At 48.5% G+C, this 26087-nt stretch overlaps 9 protein-coding genes across 9 annotated transcripts; 6 read left to right on the top strand and 3 right to left on the bottom strand.

Annotated features, from left to right (window-relative positions):
- Nucleotides 1-623: 623 nt before the first annotated feature.
- Nucleotides 624-2229, top strand: N7487_006136 (M14 family metallopeptidase; the record flags this gene model as incomplete). The annotated part of the gene is made up of 2 exons (XM_056873883.1): nucleotides 624-995; nucleotides 1048-2229. 2 exons carry the CDS (start codon nucleotides 624-626, stop codon nucleotides 2227-2229), a joined length of 1554 nt encoding a protein of 517 aa, XP_056731603.1.
- Nucleotides 2230-2997: 768 nt separating this feature from the next.
- Nucleotides 2998-4928, bottom strand: N7487_006135 (dicarboxylic amino acid permease agtA; the record flags this gene model as incomplete). The annotated part of the gene is made up of 5 exons (XM_056873882.1): nucleotides 2998-4327; nucleotides 4377-4537; nucleotides 4590-4596; nucleotides 4663-4720; nucleotides 4769-4928. The coding sequence occupies 5 exons, from the start codon at nucleotides 4926-4928 to the stop codon at nucleotides 2998-3000; spliced, it is 1716 nt and encodes a 571-aa protein (XP_056731602.1).
- A 3599-nt stretch (nucleotides 4929-8527) lies between these two features.
- N7487_006134 (uncharacterized protein) lies at nucleotides 8528-9601 on the top strand (the record flags this gene model as incomplete). Its single annotated transcript, XM_056873881.1, has 1 exon — nucleotides 8528-9601. The coding sequence occupies one exon, from the start codon at nucleotides 8528-8530 to the stop codon at nucleotides 9599-9601; it is 1074 nt and encodes a 357-aa protein (XP_056731601.1).
- A 1086-nt stretch (nucleotides 9602-10687) lies between these two features.
- On the top strand, nucleotides 10688-12443 carry N7487_006133 (HoxN/HupN/NixA family nickel/cobalt transporter; the record flags this gene model as incomplete). The annotated part of the gene is made up of 6 exons (XM_056873880.1): nucleotides 10688-10894; nucleotides 10952-11101; nucleotides 11156-11241; nucleotides 11292-11570; nucleotides 11635-11780; nucleotides 11842-12443. Coding segments are annotated over 6 exons (1470 nt in total), but the record flags the coding sequence as incomplete, so codon positions are not given.
- Nucleotides 12444-12868: 425 nt separating this feature from the next.
- On the top strand, nucleotides 12869-13311 carry N7487_006132 (uncharacterized protein; the record flags this gene model as incomplete). Its single annotated transcript, XM_056873879.1, has 2 exons — nucleotides 12869-13160; nucleotides 13226-13311. 2 exons carry the CDS (start codon nucleotides 12869-12871, stop codon nucleotides 13309-13311), a joined length of 378 nt encoding a protein of 125 aa, XP_056731599.1.
- A 2020-nt stretch (nucleotides 13312-15331) lies between these two features.
- Nucleotides 15332-17308, top strand: N7487_006131 (type-X family DNA polymerase; the record flags this gene model as incomplete). The annotated part of the gene is made up of 1 exon (XM_056873878.1): nucleotides 15332-17308. One exon carries the CDS (start codon nucleotides 15332-15334, stop codon nucleotides 17306-17308), a length of 1977 nt encoding a protein of 658 aa, XP_056731598.1.
- Nucleotides 17309-17871: 563 nt separating this feature from the next.
- N7487_006130 (aminophospholipid-translocating P4-type ATPase DRS2) lies at nucleotides 17872-22054 on the bottom strand (the record flags this gene model as incomplete). The annotated part of the gene is made up of 4 exons (XM_056873877.1): nucleotides 17872-18720; nucleotides 18771-19074; nucleotides 19129-21315; nucleotides 21411-22054. 4 exons carry the CDS (start codon nucleotides 22052-22054, stop codon nucleotides 17872-17874), a joined length of 3984 nt encoding a protein of 1327 aa, XP_056731597.1.
- A 791-nt stretch (nucleotides 22055-22845) lies between these two features.
- On the bottom strand, nucleotides 22846-23942 carry N7487_006129 (exosome non-catalytic core subunit RRP45; the record flags this gene model as incomplete). Its single annotated transcript, XM_056873876.1, has 3 exons — nucleotides 22846-23455; nucleotides 23515-23634; nucleotides 23698-23942. The coding sequence occupies 3 exons, from the start codon at nucleotides 23940-23942 to the stop codon at nucleotides 22846-22848; spliced, it is 975 nt and encodes a 324-aa protein (XP_056731596.1).
- Nucleotides 23943-24119: 177 nt separating this feature from the next.
- N7487_006128 (spliceosome-associated CWC15 family protein) lies at nucleotides 24120-25213 on the top strand (the record flags this gene model as incomplete). Its single annotated transcript, XM_056873875.1, has 8 exons — nucleotides 24120-24129; nucleotides 24188-24210; nucleotides 24265-24341; nucleotides 24394-24690; nucleotides 24744-24825; nucleotides 24880-25050; nucleotides 25107-25142; nucleotides 25196-25213. The coding sequence occupies 8 exons, from the start codon at nucleotides 24120-24122 to the stop codon at nucleotides 25211-25213; spliced, it is 714 nt and encodes a 237-aa protein (XP_056731595.1).
- Between the last annotated feature and the right edge of the window lie 874 nt (nucleotides 25214-26087).

Below are 26087 nucleotides of genomic sequence, written 5' to 3'. Positions count from 1 at the left end.
TTTTTATTATTATTATTTTTTTTTAGATCACACACACAAAAATAGATCGAAATAAAAAAGATCGAAGAAACTGAAGAAACAGAAAAAAAGGCTAGAGGGGCAAGGCAGACAAGTTGGAATCTAGGTCTGAGCGTCGGGTAATTGACCGGGTTTATGTATAAAGATTAAAAGGATTTTTGAATGTATATTATAGAATTAAAGGAAGTTAGCTTCTATTTAAATTGTACGGAGTATAGATCAGATATATTAATAGTTCTTCAGATCATAATCAAATCATTATATTTATAGTACAACGTTGAAGTATATCGAGTAGAGTATAAAAAGTACTGGCCACTGACGTAGAACAAAATAAAGGCTGCATATCATCTTTTTTTTTATATCTCCGGATATATCAATGGATCTAATTTCTTGCTTTTAACATACTACTCCAACTTATTAGCGTCATAATTTAACTTAATACTGACTTGATATTGGGTAACTTTGGATATCTGCCGTTATCTCCCCCGAACGCTTTGTCCCCGCCCTTTTTTTCTTTTCTCCGCAATTCACAGATATCCCTGTGAACCTCAAGTCTAACTTGAGAACACCAACTATCCCTTCAAAGCCGGTGATCGTGACTCGGCATGCGTCTTTTTTCTCCCATATTGGTCGCATCGACCTTGCTCCCTCTAATCTCCGCCGTCCCCGCTGGTTCAAGCATCACCCCACCGCCACCTCTGCTGCCTTCCCACCTCACTCATTCCAACCCACGCCCATGGGCTCGACTCCGCGACTGGGTAATCGGCTCGATATGGGATGTTGATCACAACCGCTGCTCTTCAAAACATTCACCACCATCAAATATTCATGATCGGTATGGCAGTGATGTCGTCCTCCGCTTTCATTTGCGCCAGCCGGATGAGGGAGAAGCATTGGCTTCCGCCTCACAGGTGCTGTTTTTGGACATTTGGGCTATAACCTCGAAATTCGTAGATATTAGACTTGCAGATGATATGGTGCGCTTTTCTTTTGCACGTTTTGCGATAATTTCACTAATGATATTGTTAGATCCCTTCCCTGTTGGATCTACTACCTTTAACACTCCGCGCCTCCTACACTCCCCTCATTGACAACCTCGCCGATGAGATATACGCTTCTTACCCCTCCCGCCACCGTACCGACTCAGACTTCAGGTCAGGAAATGCACCAATTGGACTGAAGACGATATCGAACGGCGACCTATTCTTCCAAGAATACCAGCCGCTCTCCGTCATCACGCAATGGATGCGCTTGATGGCATCAATGTTCTCCTCGCACGTACAGATGACCAGCGTGGGAGTTAGTTACGAGGGTCGCGACATCCCCGCATTGCGACTCGGCGCGTCGGAACACACATCGGGTCCCCGCAAGACAATCGTCATCGTCGGCGGCACTCATGCCAGGGAATGGATCAGTACCTCCACGGTAACATATGTTGCATACAGTCTCATCACCCATTACGGCTATTCACCCGCAGTAACACGGCTGCTTCAGGAGTACGACTGGGTCTTAATCCCAACCCTCAATCCCGACGGATACGTCTACTCATGGGAATCAGATCGTCTGTGGCGCAAGAACCGCCAGCCCACGGGTCTTCCACTGTGCCCGGGTGTCGATCTAGACCGCGCCTGGGACTACGAGTGGGACGGCGAGTCGACTCGCTCGAACCCGTGTTCGGAGAACTACGCCGGTGCAGAGCCCTTCGAAGCAATTGAATCGCAGCGCCTGGCGCAATGGGCTCAAAATGAGACAGTGCATGGTCGCGCTGAGATCGTAGGCTTCATTGACTTGCACTCCTACTCCCAGCAGATCCTATACCCCTATGCATACTCCTGCTCTTCCGTGCCTCCCACCCTTGAAAGTCTCGAGGAGTTAGCGTTGGGTCTAGCTAAGGCAATCCGCCAGACCTCCCATGAATCATATGACGTTACCTCAGCGTGCGAGGGGATTCTCACTAATGGGGTCACCTCGGGCGGCAGTGCGTTGGATTGGTTCTACCATCAGCTGCACGTAAAGTTCTCGTACCAGATCAAACTCCGCGACCGCGGTAGTTACGGATTTCTTTTGCCTTCGGAACACATTGTTCCTACGGGCAAGGAGATTTTCCACTCTCTGCTGGCATTCGGGAAGTTTGTCTGGGGTGAGGAGGCATCTGATATCAGCTTCGAGGACTTGATGAGCGATCAGATACCTCTAACCGAGAGTCTGTAGGCTTTGTCCTCTTTTGATGATTGCATGTTGACTTTACGAGCGAATGTCCTTTAATTACGGTACTTCTGGTGTTGCACGGTCCTTGTACAGTATGGCTGTCGGAGCCTAAGAATGTAAAGAATCTAATTCAGGTTATCTTCCAGTGTACCTGTAGGCACTCTGTTTATAGACTAGGAGACTATGTAGGTCTACTATGAATCTTTCTGAAATATATCTCTGCTCAAAATTGTGTGTACCATCCGGCCAGTGGCAGATGACTACACGGCTCCGTGTCACGGGAAATATAAGGATTCGAAGTAAAACCAAGACTAAGATCATTGTACGTTCCAAAATTATAGAGTGGTGTTCAAGATGAGTGTCGACCGAGGCAATAGCAAAGAGGGAGATTGGTTGTTCGCGCCTGGAATTTATTTCGACATACAGATAACCTTGGGCTGGTTCCGACGTGCAAAGGGTTTCTGTCAGCCATACACGGTGTTCTCTTTTCTCTGCGTAGCCGATGTGGAATAACAGCAACCTGGTCCTTGGTCTTGATGTCTGCCCGTATGTCATGGTATACAATCTTTCTATAGGGTACAACTGCCAAAACCTACATTCATGAGAATCCTCTGATAGAACCAGCAATAAAGAATCATAAATCGAATTTCATTTCTCGTGATTGAAATATCTCAAGGTAGAGGAATATATTAATGGCCCGTCGATGTAGAGCACGACGGCCCAAACAGCGCTCAATTTCCACACCAGCAAGATCTAGATATAGAACTTGCATTAGAAAAGCCAGGAGACGAATTTCTGGTAGAACCAGCCTGCATCGTTATTCTTCTCTGCCTCGGCCTCCTTTCGGGCGAGATACAATGCCTCCTCACGATCAATCTCGTCCTTGCCAGTGAAGAGATCAGCGGTCATGGGGTCAACACCCTTGCAGCCGGTCGCGAACTTATACCCAAAGATCATGATGAGGTACAGAGGGATACCAAGGTAGGCAGTGATGAAGTTCTTGTAGTCAAAGTTTCCATATGTTTTGGGGTTGTGGATGAAGACGTCGAAGTTCTTAGTGAAAGCGATGAGGATGCAGAATGCCAGAGCGAAGTATGAGCCCGCGACACCGAAGGGAGCCTTGTAGGCCAAGCTTTCCTCGGGAATACCCTGGGCTTTGCGCGCGCGCACAAAGTAGATGTGAGTAACCAAGATGGAGATCCAGGTGAGGAGACCGAAGATGGTGACAAGGTTCACGAAGTACTTGAACACGGTCTTGGAGTCACTGCTAACATTCATATATCCCAGCAAGGCGATCACGGCTGAGATAGCTAGTGCGGGGACGGGAACGCCGCGACGGTCGGTGCGGGCGAAGATCTTAGGGGCTTTGCCTTCGCGGGCTAGACCGTAGATTGTACGGGTGGCGATGTACAGATCGGAGTTTGCTGCTGAGAAGACGAAGAGAAGGATACAGGCGTTCAGGATGTGGGATAGGGCCGGGATGGCGGCCAGCTCAACGGCGACGACGAAGGGCGAGGCTGCGGCTGAGCCCTTCTTCTTGTTATCGTCCGAAAGAGCGAAGAGAAGGCTTGGGGAGTTGTATGGAACAAGTGTGCCAACTAGAAGCACACTCGTGACGTAGAAGACTAGGATCCGGTAGAAGGTCAACTTGATGGCGCGAGGGATCGTCTTGCGAGGGTTCTGTGCCTCGCCGACTGTCACTCCGACCAGCTCGGTGCCCAGGTAGGCGAAGGTAGCGGACACCATTGTGGACCAGAAAGCCAAGAACCGACCGGGTGCTCCCTCCATCTTGTAATGGTTGAAAGCACCTGGGCTCTTCCAGTAGCGGAAACCCTTACGGTCATGGTCCGGTCCACCACCAAGCATGAGAATGAAGGATAGGAGGATAATGCCGAGGATGACAATGACTTTGAAGGAGGACAGCCAGAACTCGAATTCACCGAAGAACTTCACACCGAAGTAATTGATGGCGACGACAATTACCAGGAAGATGGTAATCCATACTCCAGCGTTTACCTTCTCTGGGGGTATCCAATATGATATGACCATAGCACCGGCTGTCATTTGATTTGGTGATAGAATGATATATTTGAACCAGTATCTGGATCCATGTGAGCGAGGTCATGTCGAGGGGAGTGGATAGAACTTACGTCCAACCGAGTGTAAAGCCAAGTGCAGGGTCAACAAATCGGACAGCGTAACCAGTGAAGCCAGAGGGCAATGGCAACCAAGCTGCCATCTCTCCAAGAGCGCACATAACCAGGAAAACGATGAAACCAACCCAAGCATAAGAGATGAGAATTGCACCGGGCTATTCAAGTTAGTAAGGATGTTCAGGTGTCAATTTCGATGTAAACACTCACGCCAGCCCTGAACGAATTTTTGTTAGCCCTGGACCTCAGGGTAAAATGTGTAGAGAAACCAAAAACCACTTACTTTGCAAGAGCTTCTCCCGTTCCAATGATCAAACCAGTACCAATAGCACCACCGATGGCTGCCCACTGTCAGCACATGCTCATATCCAGCCTAGAGCTGCACCTACCAATCATAGTAATATGTCTCGCCTTGAGCGCACGATGCAGCTCAACGTGGTTGGGGTCATTCAGACCACTCTGAACACCTTGCTCAACCTTGCCATCATCGCTGAACTCCCTTGTGACGGCATGGTCCTGGTATTCATCGGCCTTGGTAAACTTCTCCATTATGTGTTCGACGCGCAGAGGTTTGCGCTGACGAGGAAAAAGCCCAGGTAAGAGATAAATGTAATCCCAAATGTGAGACTAAGAAGACGGGGGTGAGGAGGAATTAAATGGAAAGCCAAGAGCGGAAAGTACACAGCCCTGGAAAAAGATAAGCAGCAGGGGAAGCAAAATGGCTGGAGGCTTGAGGGAAATACAATCAAATTAGATACGAGACCTTGGGAAGACCTCGGGACTCGCTTAGCCAAGGCTTTTTCATGGGGTAACATAATTTAAAACACCTCAGACCATACGCAGGTCACCTGGCTTGGAATTCTCCCCGAAGGGTTTCATCCGCGACGGGTTGGGGGATTTGGGTTTCCAGGGAGTACTAGTACAAGGCTGTGTTCATGAAATAGGGCTGTGTTTCTGAATTTTGATGAGGCTCTATACCTCTCGAATACAGGGATGCTGTAGAAATATCGAGGTAATTACTGTATACAGATTGTACTTTCTCCCCTGTATCAGATATGTCCAATTATCAAAGCTTGAAATGTAACAGATCCAACTCCAACCAAGGGAACACCAGAGCAAAGCGGAGACATTGGCGCCAAGATCGGACAATATGGGCCTCTGCGGGGAGCACTTTTCATCGGCATTCGCCGGACAATTTTAGGTTGCCCCATTCCCCCAGATTTTCGTTGACCTTGAAGCTTTTTAGTCATGTACATTTGGTATTTATATGTATGCTAGAATTACAATGTTTACTTTTTTCCTTACAGAGAGTCAATCCAAAAAGACACAAAAAGCAACAAAACCACATCCCTTTAGACTCAGCCACCCGATTGCCCAGGTGATAGCCCCATTCGCAATAAAAGCCCTTATCAAGCCCAACCCTAAACAGTACATGTAGCCATCCATTGCCAAGACGGAATTTCACCTTGGCTCGTGAACACTAAACTCAACCCGGGAGAGATGCACGTTTTTAAGGCTGGGCATTTGTGCCAAGACCATTCGCGTATGGTGCAGCCAATCCTTATCTCTCTTGGCGGGTGCCCGGATGTTCAGCGTGGCCTGCTCGTGTCAAGGTTAATCTATAGGGGGAAGTTTTGGCTAGAGATTGATGCAGAATATTTTTCTGGAAGGTTTTTGGGTTGTGGCGAAGACTTGGTAGGATTGCCCCGGTGGCTTTGGACAAGGCTGCGCAACATAAGATAATACGAGGAAGCGTCAGGGCGCGGAATTCTTCGATCTCTACTCTGTACTCCCTACTCCGTGCCTACAAAGTATATTTCATACATACTCCATAATTTCGCCGAAGATGTTGATCTCTTGGGCTTCTTCGATTCTTTGGCTCTGAATTTGTCGATAAATTGTCACAGTGCTTATCTTGCGCTTATTCCTAGGCTACAACAGTGGAGATGCCCAGCCTAAATAGCAAATTTTCAATCAGTTGCGCCATTTTTTGTACTCTCCCGTGTACCGGCGAATGTTCCAATTGGCATGGCTCTGAGACAAGGCCTGATAAAGGAGGGAAACGCCAAGGCTAGTATCGAAGTCGGAGCGGCCTCAGAAGGAAAGCCCGGGTTACCTGACGTCTACATAAAGCATTCTCGTTTTCCAGTGTTGACCCGGCATGACTGATAACTGTCTTTTTGAAGTGATCGCATGTGGCTCTGAGAAGGGGTCCAATAACGGAGAAAACACTTAGGCTGGTTTCGAAGTTGGAGCAGTGTTGGGAGGAAAGCCTGGGGCAGCTCCTCTTGTTGGGCTTTCTAGTACCGACGATTTGAACAATAGAAAATTGGCGGGTCGTTGATATTGAATACCTAAAGCACACATAAGAAATTCTAGCCTTCAAGCGTGGACTCGGCTGTGACAGATAAACATTCTCTTAAAGTGATCTCACGGGGCGCTGAAGATACACGGTTGGTAGTTCGGCTCGGTGATCAGCCAGAGGATCAAGGGTCGAGCTGAATGGTCACAAGGAAGGTGTTCAACTTCACCAGTGTTAGGTCTCAGAGATCCTCCATCCGAAGTAGAAGGCCATGCCATCGAAGTAGTGCTAAAGAATATAAGGGGCATCCAGAACACAGAGAAGCAGGAAGCGAAAAATATTAGGGAGTGAGTAAAAGGAGTTTCAGCAAAGGAAAGACTGAGATAGTAATATCACATACCATGTTGGAAAGTGACACTATGATCAAGTCGGTATCTGCTCAGGAATTCAGGTAATGCCAAATTCTAGTAAACAGAAAATCGCGCTTGCTGGGTGCTCAACCAGGATAATCGAGCAAATTAAGCTCAATTTAGGTGATGGCAATATGATCCAGAGCATGCATAGGTGACGTGGAAGACGATAGCCCCCAACCAACAACACATCCAATCAGGCTTTAGTTGGGGTCAGACCGATAGAGAGGAGGAGGCTCGTGGGAATCGGGCGGGATTCAGCCTCATGAATATACCCGAAGAATCGAATCTACCGGTTAGATCCGTTGTTCATTCGTCGACAGTCAAGAATCACAGATGCAGGTTGCGACCCACAGCGCTTCGATCCATGACTAGCAACGTGGCTTTGGAAAGACGAATTCATGTTACCTCATAGGGACTCAAATTTGAGGGGGTGTGTAGCCACTAAGTCTATATCATATATGCAGGTCTAGCGCAGTTGGCTTGAGAGAACAAAGGGTTTGGCTGAGCTCTGCCTCTCACAAGTGAGAATCAGCCGCTGTGTTCAGCCTCGTGGGAGCGACGCATCTCCCGGGTTGGGTGTAGGGGGTGAAATAGTGGCGGTGGGTCTATGTTGGTGCAGTTGGGGGGGACTCGAATGGAGGGGGGATGGCTCGTATTTACTTAACTAGGTGGCACCACAGAGAAGATATGCACAATGGCGACCCCTGTTATTCGTCAGAGTACAGTTTATGCCACGGAGTACTCCGTATATACACAACAATGTGTATGCGGTGTCCGAGGAAAAACGAGCCAGTCAACATCTCATAATATCCGCTGTTGCTTCGAAGCTAGTGCAAGCTACCGTTATCAAGGCAGGTTCCTGTGAACACGTCCGGAGCTAGCAGCTGGGAGACATTCTCAGCCTGTCGATGAAAGTCAACGTTACCAACACCCTGGATGGTGGAAATGTGATTGAGGTGCTTTGGTGGGGGCCATTTGGTCTACAAATCCAATGTCTTGAAAATGTGCTGTGGCGTGCATAAGTGCGTTAGGGCAGCGATCAATGGAGGTCGTTTATTGGGTGGTGAACGCCGCAGCGGTTACAAGTATTTTTATATTTTGGTCGCGCTGATCGGAGGATTGTGATTCGTTCAATGAAGGTGGAATTTACTATCATTAGAAATATGAAATAGTAGTTAATTTGACTGTTTTCCTTGTTAAGACTTGAAGAGATGCGGGGGAATTGATGGTTGATTCTCCTGTCGTCCCCTATATCAGGGGTCCGATGGCAGTCGAACATCTAGAATCATTCAACTTCTAACTCTTCAACCAAAAAAAGGGGTTTCCCCTAATTTGTATATCTCAGATCAATTAATCAACACCATGGGTGTTATGCGTCTCCCCGCCCAACGGGCATCTATGTCCCCAATTCACCAAGAACCCTCACCAACGAAATGATCTCTCCCCCACTGTCTCCAGAATTCAGCTTTGATTCCGAGACCGTCACACCCTCTCTCCTCCCAGCTCTGGAATACATCTCCTCCAAACTCCAACAAAGAATGATGCACGTCACCCTCCTCATCGGCCGTGGAAAGCCCTACCCGACCGGTCAACCCTCCGACCTAATGATCATCCCTATCCACACAATCGAGCCACAAGCATGGCGAGTACTTGAACGGGCCATCTTCAAAGGCTCAAGAAAGTTCTCACTCGGCTCTAGCTGGACCGATGCCATCAGCCGTAGCCAGTATGAGCGTCAGGCAAACGATCACCTCGTCAAGCAATCCATCCTCCAAAACGAAGTCATCTTCAGCCAGGAGGGTCTAACTCTCCTGAACATGGACCGTATCTATACTTTCAAGCGTCGCATGTGTATCCTCTCTACCCGCCCTTTCTCCCGCGACGACAAACAGTCAATGTCATCCTGCGTTCGTCTACTCCACCGCATCGTGAAGGATTTCTCCGGTCGCCCCTTCAGCAAAGCTTTCTTCCACCGCGTCTATGAGCAGCTTGATGTCCCAGATGAGCAGCTCACTGCCGTCGCAGTTGCGTACAAGAATGTCCACAACGAGGACGCTATCATTCTTCCCGTCCAGGCAAAAGCTCCAGCTCCAGCTCCAGTGCCGACGCCAGCACCAGTTCCGGCCCAAGTCGAACCCATCGTTCCACTCAAAGTTGCAGCAAACGTCCAGGCCAAAGTCCAAGCAAAGGTTCAAGCAAAAGCCCAACCCAAAGCTACCGAGCGAGTCATTTTGAAGCCCAAGGCTGATCCCATCCCTATCCGGGTGAAGGCCGAACGCCCCCGTGAAGTGAAGAGATCCCCCATCCAGACTGTGCGCGGTCGTAGACAGCCTCCGCCATCAAAGATGCGGGGCCAGAATAAGCGTGGGCCCAAGACGCCTCTTTCGGCGTCGGATGTTACTCCAATCACGCGGAATGAGTGGAATATTCTTGTCAGCCAGGATATTCGTGTGCAGCCCAAGGTTACCAAGTGGGTTCCGTCACCGACTGTGTTGGCCGCAGCCTGAATTTGCTTTTTTGCGTCGGTTGATCTACAAAACAATTCACTGTTATATCTATAACAAACCCCTAGACCTTGTCGGAAGGACTGGGTCTCGCCCACGGCTCACATTCCATCTCCAAGCTTGTTGGGATGGGTTAAGCTGGACAATGAAGACAAAGCCGAGAACTACATCTAGCCCATGTTGCTAGAACATCTCTATGTCTTCCCCGTATCTGATTCCATCAATGTTGGACCTTATAGGCCATTTTGGTGAAGGACAGATGGACCTTGACATACCGGGTGCAAGAAATAACCCGGTCCCTGGACAGGCGCCAAGGACTCCTTGGTACCTTAATGTGATATGATAATGATTCCAAAAGCTTCTAATCATGAATGGATGTATATAGTTCACCTCTTTGAAGATATTCATACAAATTTTTAATGAACCACTCAAACAATAGCACAATATTTATATATCTAAGTAGAATCATAGCTAGTTAACAATCCCCGAAAACAAATCAAATTATCCACAACCCTACATCAAATGCTGTTGAGATGAAGCGGCATGCTAGTTTGCCGAGCAGCAACATGGCCCCGCTCAAACTCGGCGACCGGCGAACTGAGACAGCTACGCGCCCAATCACAGACACGGGAAAGGATTTATAGTGGGTGTCGAACATTTAAAAATTAAAGTATTGAAGCCATTAGCACATGAGAATCCAAGCTGTGAATAATTCTTAGAGGTTTCCTATCAGTATCGGAACTCGCCGCTACTCTACATGGCACAACACCGTGGGATTTTGAATGTGATATGGATATTCATGACATCTTTAGTACTCCGGGATTCGGCTAAATCATGCAGAATCCTCCATGTGCATATACGGGAAGGGAAGGGTTGCCCGAAAGGACATTCTCAGGCTTGAAGATACCTGGATGTATGTAGGCTTGGCAGAACCGGGGCTTGGCGGGGTTATCTAAAAGTTAAGAGCTGCAAGCGTATAGGAACCCCTCTTCTGTACTATTTTTTTCACAGTCTTTTAAATATCATCTCTTTATATCTTCAAGAGAAATTGGGATATTGTTACAAAAATTTGGTCGGACAATATCCATTATGTCGGCATTCAATGAGCCCGCAGACGTAGACTCGGGCAGTCTAGACGGCGACCGCAAATGGAGTCTGCAGCCTCTTCTTCGCAGTGCTGAGCGCTCGCATAGCAAAATGCCCGGTATTAGGAAGATTCCTCTTCGCGCCATTGGTATTATTGCCTTTATCGCCTTGTTGAATATTATAGTTTGGGTGGCGGCGGCTATTGTGCTGGTATGTTTCGATATAAGTTGTGTGACATTGGGTTGATTCGCTAATGCTTATATAGAGTTACCATCCGTGAGTCTTCATTGCTGGATATCTTATAGTTTGAATCTCATGCCGTATACTAAGTGCATGAGATACAGTTCGCTGGTTTCTACTGCTGCTCTAGCCTATTCTCTTGGATTGAGGCATGCATTCGATGCAGACCACATTTCTGTATGTCGAATTTGGCCTGAAAATAGACCAAACTATTAACAATGCTGTCTGTAGGCTATCGATCTAATGACCAGAAGACTCCTGGCAACGGGACAAAAGCCCGTTACCGTAGGCACGTTCTTCTCGCTTGGTCACTCAACGTGAGTGCAGTCATCTCATTCTATATCAAATCAAATCTAACCCAGTCTAGCATTGTGATTATCACATCTATTGTCGTCGCAGCCACAGCAGCAGCAGTCTCTGATCGCTTCGACAGCTTCAGCACCGTCGGTGGAATCATTGGTACCTCCGTCAGCGCTGCCTTCCTGATCCTGCTTGGTCTTATGAATGCGTACATCCTGTATAAACTCATCAAGCAGATGCAAAAGGTCTTTAGTCTCCCCGAGGGCCATGAAGATGAAGCGTGGAAGATTGAGGGTGGAGGAATCCTTTTCTCGGTCTTGAAGAAAATGTTCAAATTGATTGACCGGTATGTTCTTTGGTCAAGCTATTTATGTTCCGCATGTGTGACAAAGATGTCTAACTTTGTCTAGTCCATGGAAGATGTATCCCCTTGGAATTCTGTTCGGTCTTGGTTTCGACACCTCCTCCGAGATCGCTCTACTTGGAATCTCATCCATCGAAGCAGCAAAGGGAACATCCTTCTGGGTGATTCTCATTCTCCCGGCTCTATTCACTGGTGTGTATCCTCACATGGGAGCCATGAATTCCCTTCTTCAGCTCTGACTAACACCTCCTAGCCGGCATGTGTCTCCTCGATACGATCGACGGAGCCTTGATGTTCTCCCTCTACATCCAACCAGCGGCCAACTTCCTGCCACAAAAGCCAACAAGCACCATTTCAGACACCTCATCAACAGCCACCGATCCAGACGAGCTCCCGCAATCACACAACAACCACCGTGATCCAGTCGCATTCCTGTACTACTCAATCGTGCTGACCACGCTAACCGTTATCGTGGCGATTGTGATCGGCGTGATCCAGCTGCTCAGTCTTATCCTAAATGTCACAGATGCCAAAGGTAAGTTCTGGGACGGGGTCCAGGTCGCTGGTGACTACTACGATGCTATTGGCGGTGGTATCTGCGGCTGCTTTATTGTGTTCGGTCTGCTGAGCGTTGTAGTCTACAAGCCATGGCGCAGGTGGATGGATCAGCGACATGGAAAGAATGTCGTCAATGATATGGAGAGGTATAGAGACGATGATGTTTCTCCTGATGATGCTCCCGATGCTGGTGTTATTGTGACTGAGACGACCGGTCGTACTCAGTACGATGGTACTGCTACTGCTACTGAGGTTGCTGGGAAGGGGGGGTTCGTCTCGCGTTGCTATCAAGGAGACTGGTGAGCCGAGACTTGAAGACCACATCGTGTAGGTGTTGCTATATCTTAGCTAGTATAACCTAATGATACTCTTGAAATGTAAGTGTTCTTAATATCTATCTATCTTTCGTGTTGTAGACTTTATAGGTGTATGTACCCAAGTAAGCATATTTCAAAGCAGCCCTGGAAATTAGTAAGTACTACCTGAAGGTAAACCTTCCAAAGTTGGAAGGTGCGAGGGTCTCAACGGGTTTACCCTCGTTCCTTCCCTTTGGGTCAGAACTTATCACAGATCCTTAAGCCACTGGAAAGGTATAAATACCCCCCTTCCCCCATTTCTCTCTCTTCTTCTTTCTTCCTTCTTCACATCTCTTCTTCTCTTGGGGTCTCCACCTTCCACTTTTCAAGGTTTCACCTTGCACCTTCCACCATGGACCTTCTATCATGACCCCCATTTACTATGGACCTTCCACCTTGGTCACCTTCCACCTTGGTCACCTTCCACCTTGGTCACCTCCCACCTTGGTCACCTTCCACCTTGGTCACCTTCCACCTTGGTCACCTTCCACCTTGGTCACCTTCCACCTTGGTCACCTTCCACCTTGGTCACCTTCCACCTTGGTCACCTTCCACCTTGGTCACCTTCCACCTTGGTCACCTTCCACCTTGGTCACCTTCCACTTGAGTCCCCACCATGCACTTCCATCATGGCCTTTCACCATCACCACTTTGAACTGTGAGCATACCTTGTGACATCCCTCTATTCCTCCCAAAATACGAACCTCGCTTACGAGTTTGTAGCAACCTTCATACCTTCCCTATCCACTTCGATCAACAACCACAACCAGTCTGACCGTGGCGGGCTTCGGCTTCAGGACAATCGGTAGACTGGTCAATCAACCACCCCGAGCATCCACTTCGAGTACCTACTTCTATCATCCGCTTCAACCAACCCCCCGAAACAACATCCACCAGTCTGACCGTGGCGGGCTTCGGCTTCAGGACAACCGGTAGACTGGTCAATCAACCACCCCGAGCATCCACTTCGAGTACCTACTTCTATCATCCGCTTCAACCAACCCCCCGAAACAACATCCACCAGTCTGACCGTGGCGGGCTTCGGCTTCAGGACAACCGGTAGACTGGTCAATCAACCACCCCGAGCATCCACTTCGAGTACCTACTTCTATCATCCGCTTCAACCAACCCCCCGAAACAACATCCACCAGTCTGACCGTGGCGGGCTTCGGCTTCAGGACAATCGGTAGACTTGGTCAATCAACCACCCCGGGCATCCACTTCGACCATTCATCCACCTCGATCATCCATCCACTCGAATCAGCATCCACCAGTCTGACCGCGGCGGGCTTTAGAGCTTCAGGACAATCGGTAGACTGGCCAACCATCCACATGCAATCAATCACTATCCAATTCAACCACCATTCAATAAGATCAACCATTCAATCAACCATTCAATCAACCATTCAATCAACCATTCAATCAACCATTCAATCAACCATCCAATCAACCATTCAGTTCAACCAACCATCCAACCAACCATCCAATTCATTCAACCATCCACCCTTACTCCCCATCCTCGACTTCATGGCCAATGACCATCCTGCAACCGGAAACCGTTCCGGTCGACAGGCTTACAGTAAAAACACTCCGATCGGGAGTTTAAAAGCCACCCACTATGAGTTGCCTCGAGACAAAATAACAGCCCGGTGTGACCTCGCAAAGCGACTCGGAAGTCAATGGCTTCTTTCCAGCTGTCAAAAATACGATTCGATCATGGTCAAGCACCTTTTTTTGCTCCTAATTTTCCCACTCCTTTCAATTACCACTTCACCTCAACTGCCATGCTCTCCACCAGCCCTCACGTCAATCCTCGCGCTCAAACCTACAACAAAACGGCTTCATCAATCTTCTTGATTGAACTTCTCCTTACCGGTATCTACCTCATATCCCATGCCAACAACCATCAATGTGTCGTCTGCTCCTTCCACTCTCAACGACAATGACAATCAAAACACCGACAACAATACCGGTCCCAATACCACTTCAACCACAAGAAGCCCAACCCCAAGCATCATTACTTTCTCCAAAGCCCAGTGAATGGGCTCATACAAGCTCATTCTTGCCAGTCAAAACCCAAGGTCCAGATTCCAAATTCCAAACCATCAACTCAGGCTACCGCAGGATCAACCTCTACAGCCAAAGTCCACAAGCCAAATCTTCCACTCATCTACTACTGGCTCGGCTGGTATTGCCTGGTATTGCAGGAGGCACACAAAATTGGGCTTTCCGGGATTCATATATCTACGTAGCAGGGTTTAACATGAGGGCTACTTTATTTTCTACCTTTGAGGATTCTTTTTGCATTGTTCCAAGCGCATGGAGGCGTGTTCACGGGGGAAAAGAGGGAAACATCATTTCATGTCTCATACCACCATAGCATTTTGTTCTCACAAGACACTCCATAGAAAGCAAATTAATAAGGAACTGTCATGGCCATTGTTTAATTTCATCTTGGTAACAAGTCTCCATATAGTAGGGTACTATGTCTCCCTAGGTCGTATTTCAACTTTATAGTTTGGTGCCTTAGGTGTCACATCTGTGACGTCAATCCTAGATGCCTCCCGAGATGTCACTCAAATTAACGTCCTAGCACAACTTCAGCCAAAGTCCAAATGAGATGAGATGAATATGCCTGTATAGGATTGAATATTCAAGGTGTCCGTCTCACTTGCTCGCCTTGAAACCAATGTTTGTCTCAAAGCATGAACGCCAGCAAAAGAACGAGCACGCTTCTTGTAACATCCCTCTCGCGTATATGATGACTTCATATCATAGATCTATCAAAGGCCCATTTTTCTAGATATATCAACGACCGTGATCGCCGATATGATCTCGTCTTTGGGGGACAAGACAGAACATGTCTCCATCTTCTCATCACAACTACCCATCTTCATTTTGCCAATGCATCTCTCCCTGGAGGAACTGGACGAGCTTGAAGGCCGGCTGATAGATTATGGTGGGAGATTGACCTACGACATTGCTGAAGCTAGCCTCGTTCTGGGGAAAGTTGGGCGCGCGAAGCGTGCAGCGCTAGAACTGCGGACCCGTGGTGTCTGGACAGAGGAGCTCGTACCCAGCTCAGCATCTAAATTGACTAGCGGTGGCGCGGAGCCCCCTATCAAGCGCAGGCGCACAGATCAGTATGGTGGGACCAAGGATGTGCCCATTGAGATTATTGATCTTAGTACTGAGTCTGAGGGCGAGAATGGAGCTACGAATCGACATGACCCTTCAAAGCACTCAGTTCCAGAGAAAAAGGCAGAGGCAATTAAAGATGCAGTCACTGTTCTAAAGCTCGAGTGGCTGGATACCTGTATCAAATCCAGCAAATGTGTATCCCAAGACCCATTCGTTGTCTACCGTGGGCGAAAGATCCCCTCTCCTCCCACGACAAAGGCAGAAAATAAGCAAGACTTCCTTCAACAGAAGTCAAATCAAATCATCGAGCGTGCAAAACAAGATGCTGGTTTACCAACACCACGAACTCCCCCTCCAGAACATATCCACGCACAACGCTCAAAAGAACCTCCCGAGGGACCTTCTCAACGCCCGCGACCAACGCTATATCGCCAAACGACCTCTGAACACGAAAAAGAGGAAACCAACCCACCCCAACAACCAGACTGGGTCCGGGACCATGTCTTATTCGCATGTCTACGCTCAGCACCCTTAAACCCACCAAACCAAGACTTCATCTCGCAACTCGTGAAAATAAGAAAAATCCGCCAACTCACCCTCGATGAGATTGGCGTGCGTGCTTATAGCACCTCCATCGCAGCATTGGCAGCATACCCACATCCCATCCAACGACCGAGCGAGATCCTCGCTTTACCAGGATGTAACGCCAAGATCGCGGATCTGTTCGCGCAGTTCCAGCAACACGGTGACTGCGACCATACCGATGACGACGGGAATGTCGCCGCTGCCGATGCACTGGAAACTGACCCCATGCTCCGTGTTCTGAACTCGTTCTATCAGATATGGGGCGTTGGAGCGAAGACCGCGCGCGAGTTCTACCAGCGCGGATGGCGCGATCTCGATGATATCGTCGAGCATGGGTGGAACACGCTCTCCCGGGTACAGCAGATTGGAGTGAAATTCTACGAGGAGTTCCAAGAGGGTATTCCCCGTTCTGAGAGCGAGGGTATCGCTTCTGTTATCCGTGATCATGCTGGCCGTGTCCGGCCGGAAGATGGAGGTGGAGATAGTATTGAGTGTGTGATTGTTGGCGGATATCGTCGTGGAAAGGAACTGAGTGGCGATGTTGATATTGTATTGTCTCATCGTGATGATTCTGTGACTCGTAATCTGATTGTTGATGTTGTTGCGAGTCTCGAGGCGGAACGATATATCACTCATACGCTGTCCTTGCATTTGACTTCTTCGCTGCGTGAGCAGCAGACGTTACCTTTTGATGGTGATGATACGAGGAAATTTGATACTTTGGATAAGGCGCTGGTTGTCTGGCAAGATCCGCATTTTGACGCGACTACGGGGGATAATGGCCATAAAGGGAAGAATCCGAATATTCATCGTCGTGTTGATATTATCATATCGCCTTGGCGAACGATTGGTTGTGCGGTACTTGGTTGGTCTGGTGACTTGACTTTTCAGAGAGATTTACGGCGACATGCGAAAAAGGCACGCTCGTTCAAGTTTGATTCGAGTGGTGTACGAGACCAAAACACTGGAAAGCAGGTTGACCTGGAACACGATGGGCAGACCTGGGAGGAGAGGGAGAAACTTGTGATGGAGGGATTGGGGGTAGGTTGGAGACCACCGGAGGAACGGTGCTCAAGATAGATATTGACCAGGTGATATATTCTCCAGGGCTGGATATGAGTTGCCCAAAAGGTCATCGGATGTAAAAACCCATATATATATTAGCGATGTGTGCTGTTATATATGTATCAAACACCTTCTCAGATACTATTTCAAAAGGTTTAATATAGGAGGAAGTACGCCAAAGTATTCAGAAGTCTCCTATAAGGATATTCTCCAATACATCAAATGACGCTTCAAGTCACCCAACCGGGTAGAGGTTGTATACAAAAGTACTACCAGACTAGGCTATGTGATTTATGATTACGAATAAGAAACGGAAGTCACTGAATCATGTCATGTTCAAGTTTCGCAAGACTCAGCTACAGCCACATCAGGCAAACAAGAAAAAAAAGAGGTAATATGTCACAGCCTCCACGCCAATCGTGTGGCCATAAGGACGACCCGGAGAAAAGGAAAAGAGCATAAGGTACACAAAGATGCAAATTTACCAACATTTGGTATGAATGCATAAGAAGAAAAGAACACAACAAACCACCACTTACAAATGCACAATGCATAATCAACCCACAGCGAATCAATCATCACGCCATGGGCCTAGAGCTAGCCATCTCACCATACCGTCCACGACTCCGGGTAGTATCGTAAGCATTGAGAACACGCATCTGGCCGCCATCGTCGGCCTGGGAGAAGGCGTAGCCGCGCTGCTTGCGCATGCGCTGGACCTGGCGGACCTTCCGGATCGCTTTTTGGAACTGCTCCATGCGTGGACGGTAGTCCTGGACGTTGTATTTTTGGATTTCCTGGACATGGTGATATTGTTGTGGGTAGTACATGCGCTTGGCGTACTTCCAGGCATAATCACGTAGAAGACATATACAGGGTAGGACGATAGCCATGAGGTAGAAGATGGGCGACTTGAAGAGCACAGGGATAGTGCCGTAGTATTCTTGCGAGAAGCCCAAAGCCGGGGCAGCATAACCGTATGCCGGGAGGAAGATCAGCCACAGGGCCATTGAGCCTGGGATAGCAATGAAGGTGTATTTGGTCCAGATGTTGGTGATCAGAGCGGCTTTTCCGAGGACGGTACCCAGCACCGCGGTGTACAGAGCTTCACCCCAGACCCAGTGGCCGGCGACATGGCCGTCTGCCATGGGAAGGTCCCAGTAGTAGAGCAACTCAGAAACGATGTAGAGGACGAGAGAGTGGAAGAACCCATTTAGAATCCAGGCCCAGAAGCTGTGCTTCTTGAAGAAGACACCTTTCTGGCCCAGCTGGTACATCTGTGGGTAGCGGTCCAGCAATCGGGCGGAAATGTATTGGTCAAAGATTCCCATTGCGAATGGAGGTAGGACAGTGAAGAGCACGTTGTAGAAGGAGAGCGTCCAAGATTCGTAGATAACCTCTCCGGAGAAAGCGTTTTGGAAAGAATACTGTAGCAAGTCAGATACCACTCCAAATAATCCATCAAGGTCGAACTTACCCAGAATTGAGTCATATAGAGCGTAATATTCTTATAGTAAGAGTAAAGAATGACTCGACTGATACGAGAATAGCTCCACGCTCCGTGAACCAAAAGCAACTTCCGAAGGAACCGGAACTGGCCAATTGCGACATCGGCAGACCGTGCGGCTTGGAGACCTTCGACACCGCTGATGCCGACTCCGACATGAGCGGCTTGAATCATGGACACATCATTGGCACCGTCACCAATAGCCAAGAGAAGAGCCTTCTTGTGGCGCTTGACAAGCTTGACGACCAAAGCCTTTTGAAGGGGAGAAACCCGACTAAAGATCATGTTAGAACGGAAATAAGAGTCTGCACAATCTAATGGTACTTACCAGCAAACAACGGCTTTGCAAATGACAGCCAGATCCAAGAAGAGCTTCTCCATATCTTTCTCCAAAGCAAAAGTCAATGATCGCCCGTCAATGATCAAAGCCAAAGGTTCAGTGTCCCCAGAGGCAATTTGGCTCTGCACGGCGTCCATTTTCTTTTGCAAGCTATCACGAGTGGCTGCTGACGTCTCCTCGTTGATGATGAGAAGCGTCATGTCTTCCGAGATGAGTTTACAGGACATGCCGATGTTGATTGCAGTCTCCTGCCGATCACCGGTCAAGACCCAAATCTTGATGCCTGCAGTCTGGAGAGTGTGGATAGTATCCGGAACACCATCCTGCAAGCGATCCTCAATAGCCGTGGCGCCCAGAAGATAGAAATCCTTTTCGATCAGCTCAGCTGCTTTATCCAGTTCATCCGCACGATTGCCGTCAACAGTGGTAGAAGCCTTTTCAAAGATCTGTTGCCATTGCTGGAACTCATTTTCTGGGACTTCCCGCATGGCCAGACACAATGTCCGTAGACCATCCGAGGCATACTCCTCCAGGTGCTGAAGAGTTGGTTCCACAGTAGGGTTATCGGGATGCAACCGCTCAAGAATGACCGTGTCAGCACCCTTACAGTAGACGCGGACCTTCCCATCAGGACACCGGAAGATAGTGGACATTCTTTTTCTAGTGGAGTTGAACTCGCACACTGCCAGCAGTTCGTATTCAAGCTCCTGCCCTCCCATCTCAAAGATTACCGATCTCGGTTTTCGGTTGGTGAATCGGAAACCCAGCGAGGCGGCACCATCCACCAAGGCTCCCTCGTCTGGCGATGCTGCTTGGTACTTGATCACATTTGGGTCATCGGCGTTTCGCTCAGGAATAACAGTGTGACAGGTGGCAAGGAGAGTGAGAAATTCGCGAATAGCATTCTGGCTTGGGTGTGATTGAAGGTTTCCTCGAAGTGTTTTGAAGTCATGGATGCCAACTTCGGCGCCATCCTCCACGGTGGCACGTCGATCTTCGGGAACGTCATCTCCATATTGGATACCCGCAATACTAACTTGTTTAAACTCCATCATGTTGCAGGTAAGGGTACCTGTTTTGTCGGAGAAGATGTACTCAATTTGACCAAGTTCCTCGACAAGAGAGGATGTGCGGCAGATGGCCGGGGTGTCAGTTTTATCATAGTAAATGTCAAGGTCGGAGTTGATGAGGAAGGCCTGGAAGTATTTGACGATTTCAATGGTGACGAAGAGGGAGATCGGAACCAAATTCGAATAAAGCACCCAGTACGTGAAAATGTCCATAAAGAACTGCTTTACCATTTTGACCGACCCATAGTCGAGGTACGCAAGCTGTGAAGATTTGGTTTTCCGAATAGCGAGATCACCGACAGAACTGATGACACTCAGAATGACGAGAATGCTGACAAGCATCAAAATCTGAATGTTGACTGTTCGTTCCACGGCTGTTCGCTTGATTGGGGTTGCTGTCGCATTTCGCATCAGTTTTGTCTCGTGGCCACTAAAAACCACAATGCCATGAATCCAGGGAGTGTTGCGCAGCGTTGCACCACGAAGTAGGAGTTGATCAGGAGCCAAGGGTAACTCTTTCTCGCCACCTCCAGCATTCATAGTCAAGGTAGCTTCGTAAGTATACAGACTGCTATTTGGCTGTTCTGATCGAACGCGTCCACTCAGACGACTCAAATCACTCGGGCTGACCAGATGTGCAGTCTCTGGAATGGCTTGCTTGATTTTAAGATTGGTCTCGCCGTCCAAGTTTGCCGTCTCAATGTAGCATAGACCTTCAGGCTCAGACGATGCCAACAGTACCAAGTCGGCTGGGAAAGGCTGCTCGGACTCAACCCGAACTATATCCCCGACCACAACATCCACCCATTTTGCATCGTGGAACGAAGATCCCTTGAGAACTTGGGTTTTGGAGTAATTCAGTCCTCTGTCCGACATTCTCCGTTTATAGTCCTCCACCAATTCTTTGATCGCCGACACAGCCAAGACGATAGCCAGCGGAACAATAGTTGTGAACTTGTTCGTTGGTGACACATTTGGGATTTGTTGTAGGACAGCGGTAAACAAGAAGAACAGGTTGGCGTATTTAGAGAATTGCTCGAAGAGGAATTTGGGGATAAAGGTAAAGATGTTGTACTTGGCCGTCGATACGAAGTTGCTGACGAATCTGTGAGTGGCATTGGCGGGGGGTTGTTGAGCTGAATCAAGCGCGGGCCCAGTGTCGCGGGATCAACCTTGCGTGCAAAGATATTAAGGTCAGACACATTGAGCTTCTTGCGTTGCTTCGGTGGCGGCGCCGGAGAAGCATCGCTACCGACTGTCGCCCTTCTTGTGCCTGACTCCGTCAACGGGAGATCCATTTCCGAATATTGCGATGACCCCATGCCAAACATGTATTTCGCCCTGCCCATCAATCCACCCCCGAGTCCGAGGACGCTATTGCGCTCATTTGCCTTGCGGACGTGGTGTGAACTGGCAATTCGATCTTCGTCCGCGTCGAGATCATAATAACCGGAATGCCCATCGTCGAAGTCATCTAAAGAGTACCGCCGATAATTGTCCAGTCCGGAGGTCTGGGAGTAGCTTCGATCTCGCGTACCGCTGGAGTAGGGATCGTTTGCATGGAGACCGGGGTTGACAGGCGGATGCGCCGGTCCAGAAGCAGCATTGTGCTGTGTTGCGCCCTGTTGTGCACCAGACCCGACAAAGTTATCGTAGGAGACGGAAGGGCGCGGCTGTGTTTGGGCATACGGTTGTTCGGAGTCGTCAATGTTGTAGCGTTCTAATAGGTGTTCGTCGTTCACGGGAGGTCCTTGACCGGTGCTATACATAGGTCCGGAATCCAGCAGCAGGTCGTCATCGCGGCCAGCGGCTGGATGCGACCCAGGAGGCCTACCGCTGGCCATGATGCCGCGGGGAAGCTGACAGCCTCAGTGTTGTAGCGCAGTAACAATGCCCCTGAGGCATTAATCGCTAGGCCACGTCGACAGAAAGGGCACTGCTATATCTGTCAAAAGCAGGTATGATTGGAAACGAGGTATGGCGAACAAGTGACAGATTTGAGGGGACTTTGACTGGAAAAATGTGGGAATAAAGTGAGAATGAAGTCCAAGGGTGGCTTAGCGGGCGAAGGCAGCAATTAAGCTATGTTGATTTGATGCGCGGGTAGGCGGTAAAGCGCTTCACAACAATCAAAGAGATCGAATCTTTGGAATGATACTCTAATTATTATTTATAAAGTGATTGTATACTTTTTAAAACTTCCTAATTTCTATACTATGGTCAAAATACACTTTTAATCATTGGCCGCCTCCAGTCTACAACGAATTGAGCTAAGAATAGGGGGCTCTTGGCATCCGGAAATATATTAACTGCTTTGTTTGGAGTATGGAGTACGGAGTACATATACTCCGTACAATGTCCTTACACTGGTTCCACTTTAAAGAGAAAGATACGTTGTACCTTAATTGAAGAAAAAAAAACCCCCCAAAAAAAACCAGATCTAGGCATTTGAACGATTTCCATGAAATCTTAGGCGCCCAGTTTACATTTACAATTTAGGAAGAATGGTTTAGTGCATTCATCTACTAGCTCGCACTCATATGTCGCCCATCATGTGGCAGTCAAGTATCATTGATGTAAACGCCATGCGAAACTCCAGTCCCCCAATCATGAAAGTAATGGTAGTACATGCTGTTTATTCGATTTGAACAGGCCGGTCATTCTCTGCCCGAGACTCATCAGCCATGCCAATCTTCGCCCGCTTGGCCAGGTCGGCCTGGAGGACTTTCTCAACAGCAGCATTGATCTCCTTGACCTTTTCCCATGCCACATTTGTCTTGTTCACAATCACCATGGCATCAGCGGGTGCACCTGCGTACTTCGAGAGGTAGCAGACATCGCCTGCGCTATTAATGCCAATCACAAGGTCTCCCTCAGCAGCTTGTTCCTCCTTGAGGGTGGCATCAACAATGACATGTTTGCTTTCATTGAAGGTATGGAATGTGACTGAGAGAGGCTTGTGTGTGATGTTGAGTGCGACAGGCACGCGCTCCTCCACGCCATAGACTATGACACGTCCGTCTCTCACCACAGCGTCCGGCCGGCGGAAGTGTTGCAGTCCAGCCATGATGGCAATGCAGGCCGCATCAGTGATGTTACCGTCGTAGTCGATAATGTGAACATCGGCTCGGATCGACCAGCAGCTGACACCCTTCAGGATGCACAAAGATTCAGTGTCGAGAGCGTTCGAATGGCGGATGATGCGGTCAAGAGTGTTGGTGGCGTATGCCTCGATGTCGTTAGTTCTGTAGAAGTAGTTGTCAGAACAAATTAGTTTATGATGAAATCGCTAGGTGGTATATACCGTCCATTCTCCCAGGCTGGCGAGCCCATGGCACTCAGCTCCAGGTTGATGTTGAAGAGACCATCAAAGGGACGATCATCACGCGGCTTGGTGACCTCAGCGGAGATGCGAACAATGATACTAGAGAACCAGTCAGTGAGTAATTGTCATTTGTGATAGACAAACAAAAGATCTGGAGCTCACTTTGTCTTCCCAAGCTGCAGCTTGACATGACCATATTCTTCACCAAAGGAGATATTCAGAGGACGATATTCGTCAGGCTGGCGACCATCGAGGCGCACATTCTCACGGAGCGCCTCGAGGATAAAGTCGCGCTCTGCGATTGAGAGTTGCGCTTCTTTCGACATCGTTGAGGGAGGTCTAACAGCCCCGGCGCGGGGATCAGAGATGCTTTCTTTTTTGGGCCATTTTGCCGGTGCAGGCCGCATCGTAATGGTTCGGATTATGGTTATTCCGAAGGTTGCGCCAATGGAAGCGAGATTCCTATAGGGCGGTGAGGGCAAGGTGAGGAGAATGTTTGTGCCTGAGGCGACTACGTACATTGAAAGCTGGAAGCCATTAACGTCTCGGCGCTTCCAACTTTAACTTAGCAACCACACCACAAAATGACTACAGGTATGCCAATAGAAACAAAATTTGGGGATTTGAATGGTCATATCTAACATTTTCTTAGCCCACAGACCTACTTTTGACCCGGTACGACAACTTTTCTCAACACAATTCTTCACGGACACTGACTAATTTCACCAGGCGCAAGGCAAAGAAGCCCTCCGTGGTCCGGCCTACCATCAGCGACTCCTCCCTGCGCATAAACACCTCAAAGTTCGGTATGTAGAACGATACTTGATCAGACCGTACCGATCGCTGACCTTATTCTAGCCAACCCGGACAAGGCGGCGCCGCAGACGCCGACCCATCGCCCCGTGACCTTCGCGCAGAGCTTCTCCAGGCCGAAGCCGCACACTTTGCTAAGAAGAATGGCGTTCCAGTCGACCAGCAAGCTATTGCTGAACCCTCAGCCCCCAAGCGACAACTCGAAGCTGCACCCCAAGAGGGAGGCGATGGCGACATCGAGGAGGAAGACCCAGAGGCCAAACGCCGGCGTATATTGGAGGAGACGCGCGACATAGATGCCGACTCAGACGCGTCAGAAGAAGACAGCAGTGACGAGGATAGGTGGGTCGAACCCTGGATCCCGTGCCTAGGACGAATAAACTGACAAACCGCAGTGACGACGAAGATGAAGCAGCCGAATTAATGCGCGAGCTTGAGAAGATCAAAAAAGAGCGATTGGAGCAAAAGGAGAAAGAGGTATCTCGCTTTCTTACACCCTTGATATCGATAACGGAGGCTAATGCATAACAGGAGCGCGAACGTGCAGCCGAGGAAGAAGAGCAGCGAGAGGTTGATATTGCGCGCGGTAACCCTCTACTCAATTCCCAGGATTTCAACATGAAACGGCGCTGGGACGACGACGTTGTGTTCAAGAACCAGGCTCGCGGGACAGAGAACAGAGACGGCAAGGAATTCGTCAACGTATGTTTACCTTCCATTGGCTAATTCTTAAGACGACAAACTAATTCGTTTTTCAGGATCTTCTTCGTTCCGATTTCCACAAGCGCTTCATGGTATGTACCTGTATCTGCTAGTATTTTCACACATTCACTGACCAGGATTTCAGGGCAAATACGTGCGTTAGAATTTCCTTGGAGACTTGAGTATCAGGATGTTAGTTCAAGAGGTATTTCAGCTTAGCGAATGGGTATTGTCTTATGTTATTTTTAACGTCATATCAAAAAGAGCATTATAAATTGTCAAGGATTTTACCATAAAACAATGCTCCCTCTAAAAAAACCCACCACAACAGTAGTTTCCACGTACGAATCTTCTACGAATCGGCTAGATTTGCCCTATGGGGTTGGATTGTATTGTAAAGCAGTATATACCCTTCCCAGGCGTACTCTTCGAAACGGTATTCCATGCACAGAGTATGTGTTTTAAGAGTTCTGTGTATGTGCCAATTAGGGCAGTTCAGGTGAGAAGTGGGCCTCCCATATGTGCATTAACCCGCATTAGCCCTGTTGTCGGGATCGACGGTCGAGGTTGAAGGGGAATACGGAATAGGTACTGTAGAATTTTCCAGAGTGATAATTTGGGTGCTTGACATCACAAAATGTATATAAAAAGGCACCCAACCTCTACACAATTGCATAGGCAGCTCGACATCTATTTCTTAGTTCGCCAGAACCCTAACTGGCTCTTCTTATATCAGTAAATATCAAGAATCAGAGGCGGCCGAGGATAAAAGTCATGCCAGGGACTTAGATGAGTCCACTCAAACTGGTTACACATCTCCGTATACTTACACACAGACATATACATGATCAAGACTCATCTTCCTCAAATGCCCACCATGTATGCCCCTGTTAAGGAAATTTGCACTGTTGATGAGTTGGATAGCACTGGAAAATCAAACATCCTTTACCCAGGTGCTTTCTATGGAGACTCACCAGCTGATATCCACCCGCCAGGGAAAATTCGGTACGAATAGTTGCACATGTATGTTCCAGAAT

Source organism: Penicillium crustosum, assembly GCF_028827405.1.
Source record: "Penicillium crustosum strain IBT 35664 chromosome Unknown utg000002l_segment0_segment0, whole genome shotgun sequence".
In the NCBI taxonomy this organism is placed as follows: domain Eukaryota; kingdom Fungi; phylum Ascomycota; class Eurotiomycetes; order Eurotiales; family Aspergillaceae; genus Penicillium; species Penicillium crustosum.
The sequence above is the reverse complement of the archived record's forward strand: the minus strand, read 5'-3'. Positions and strand labels throughout refer to the sequence as shown.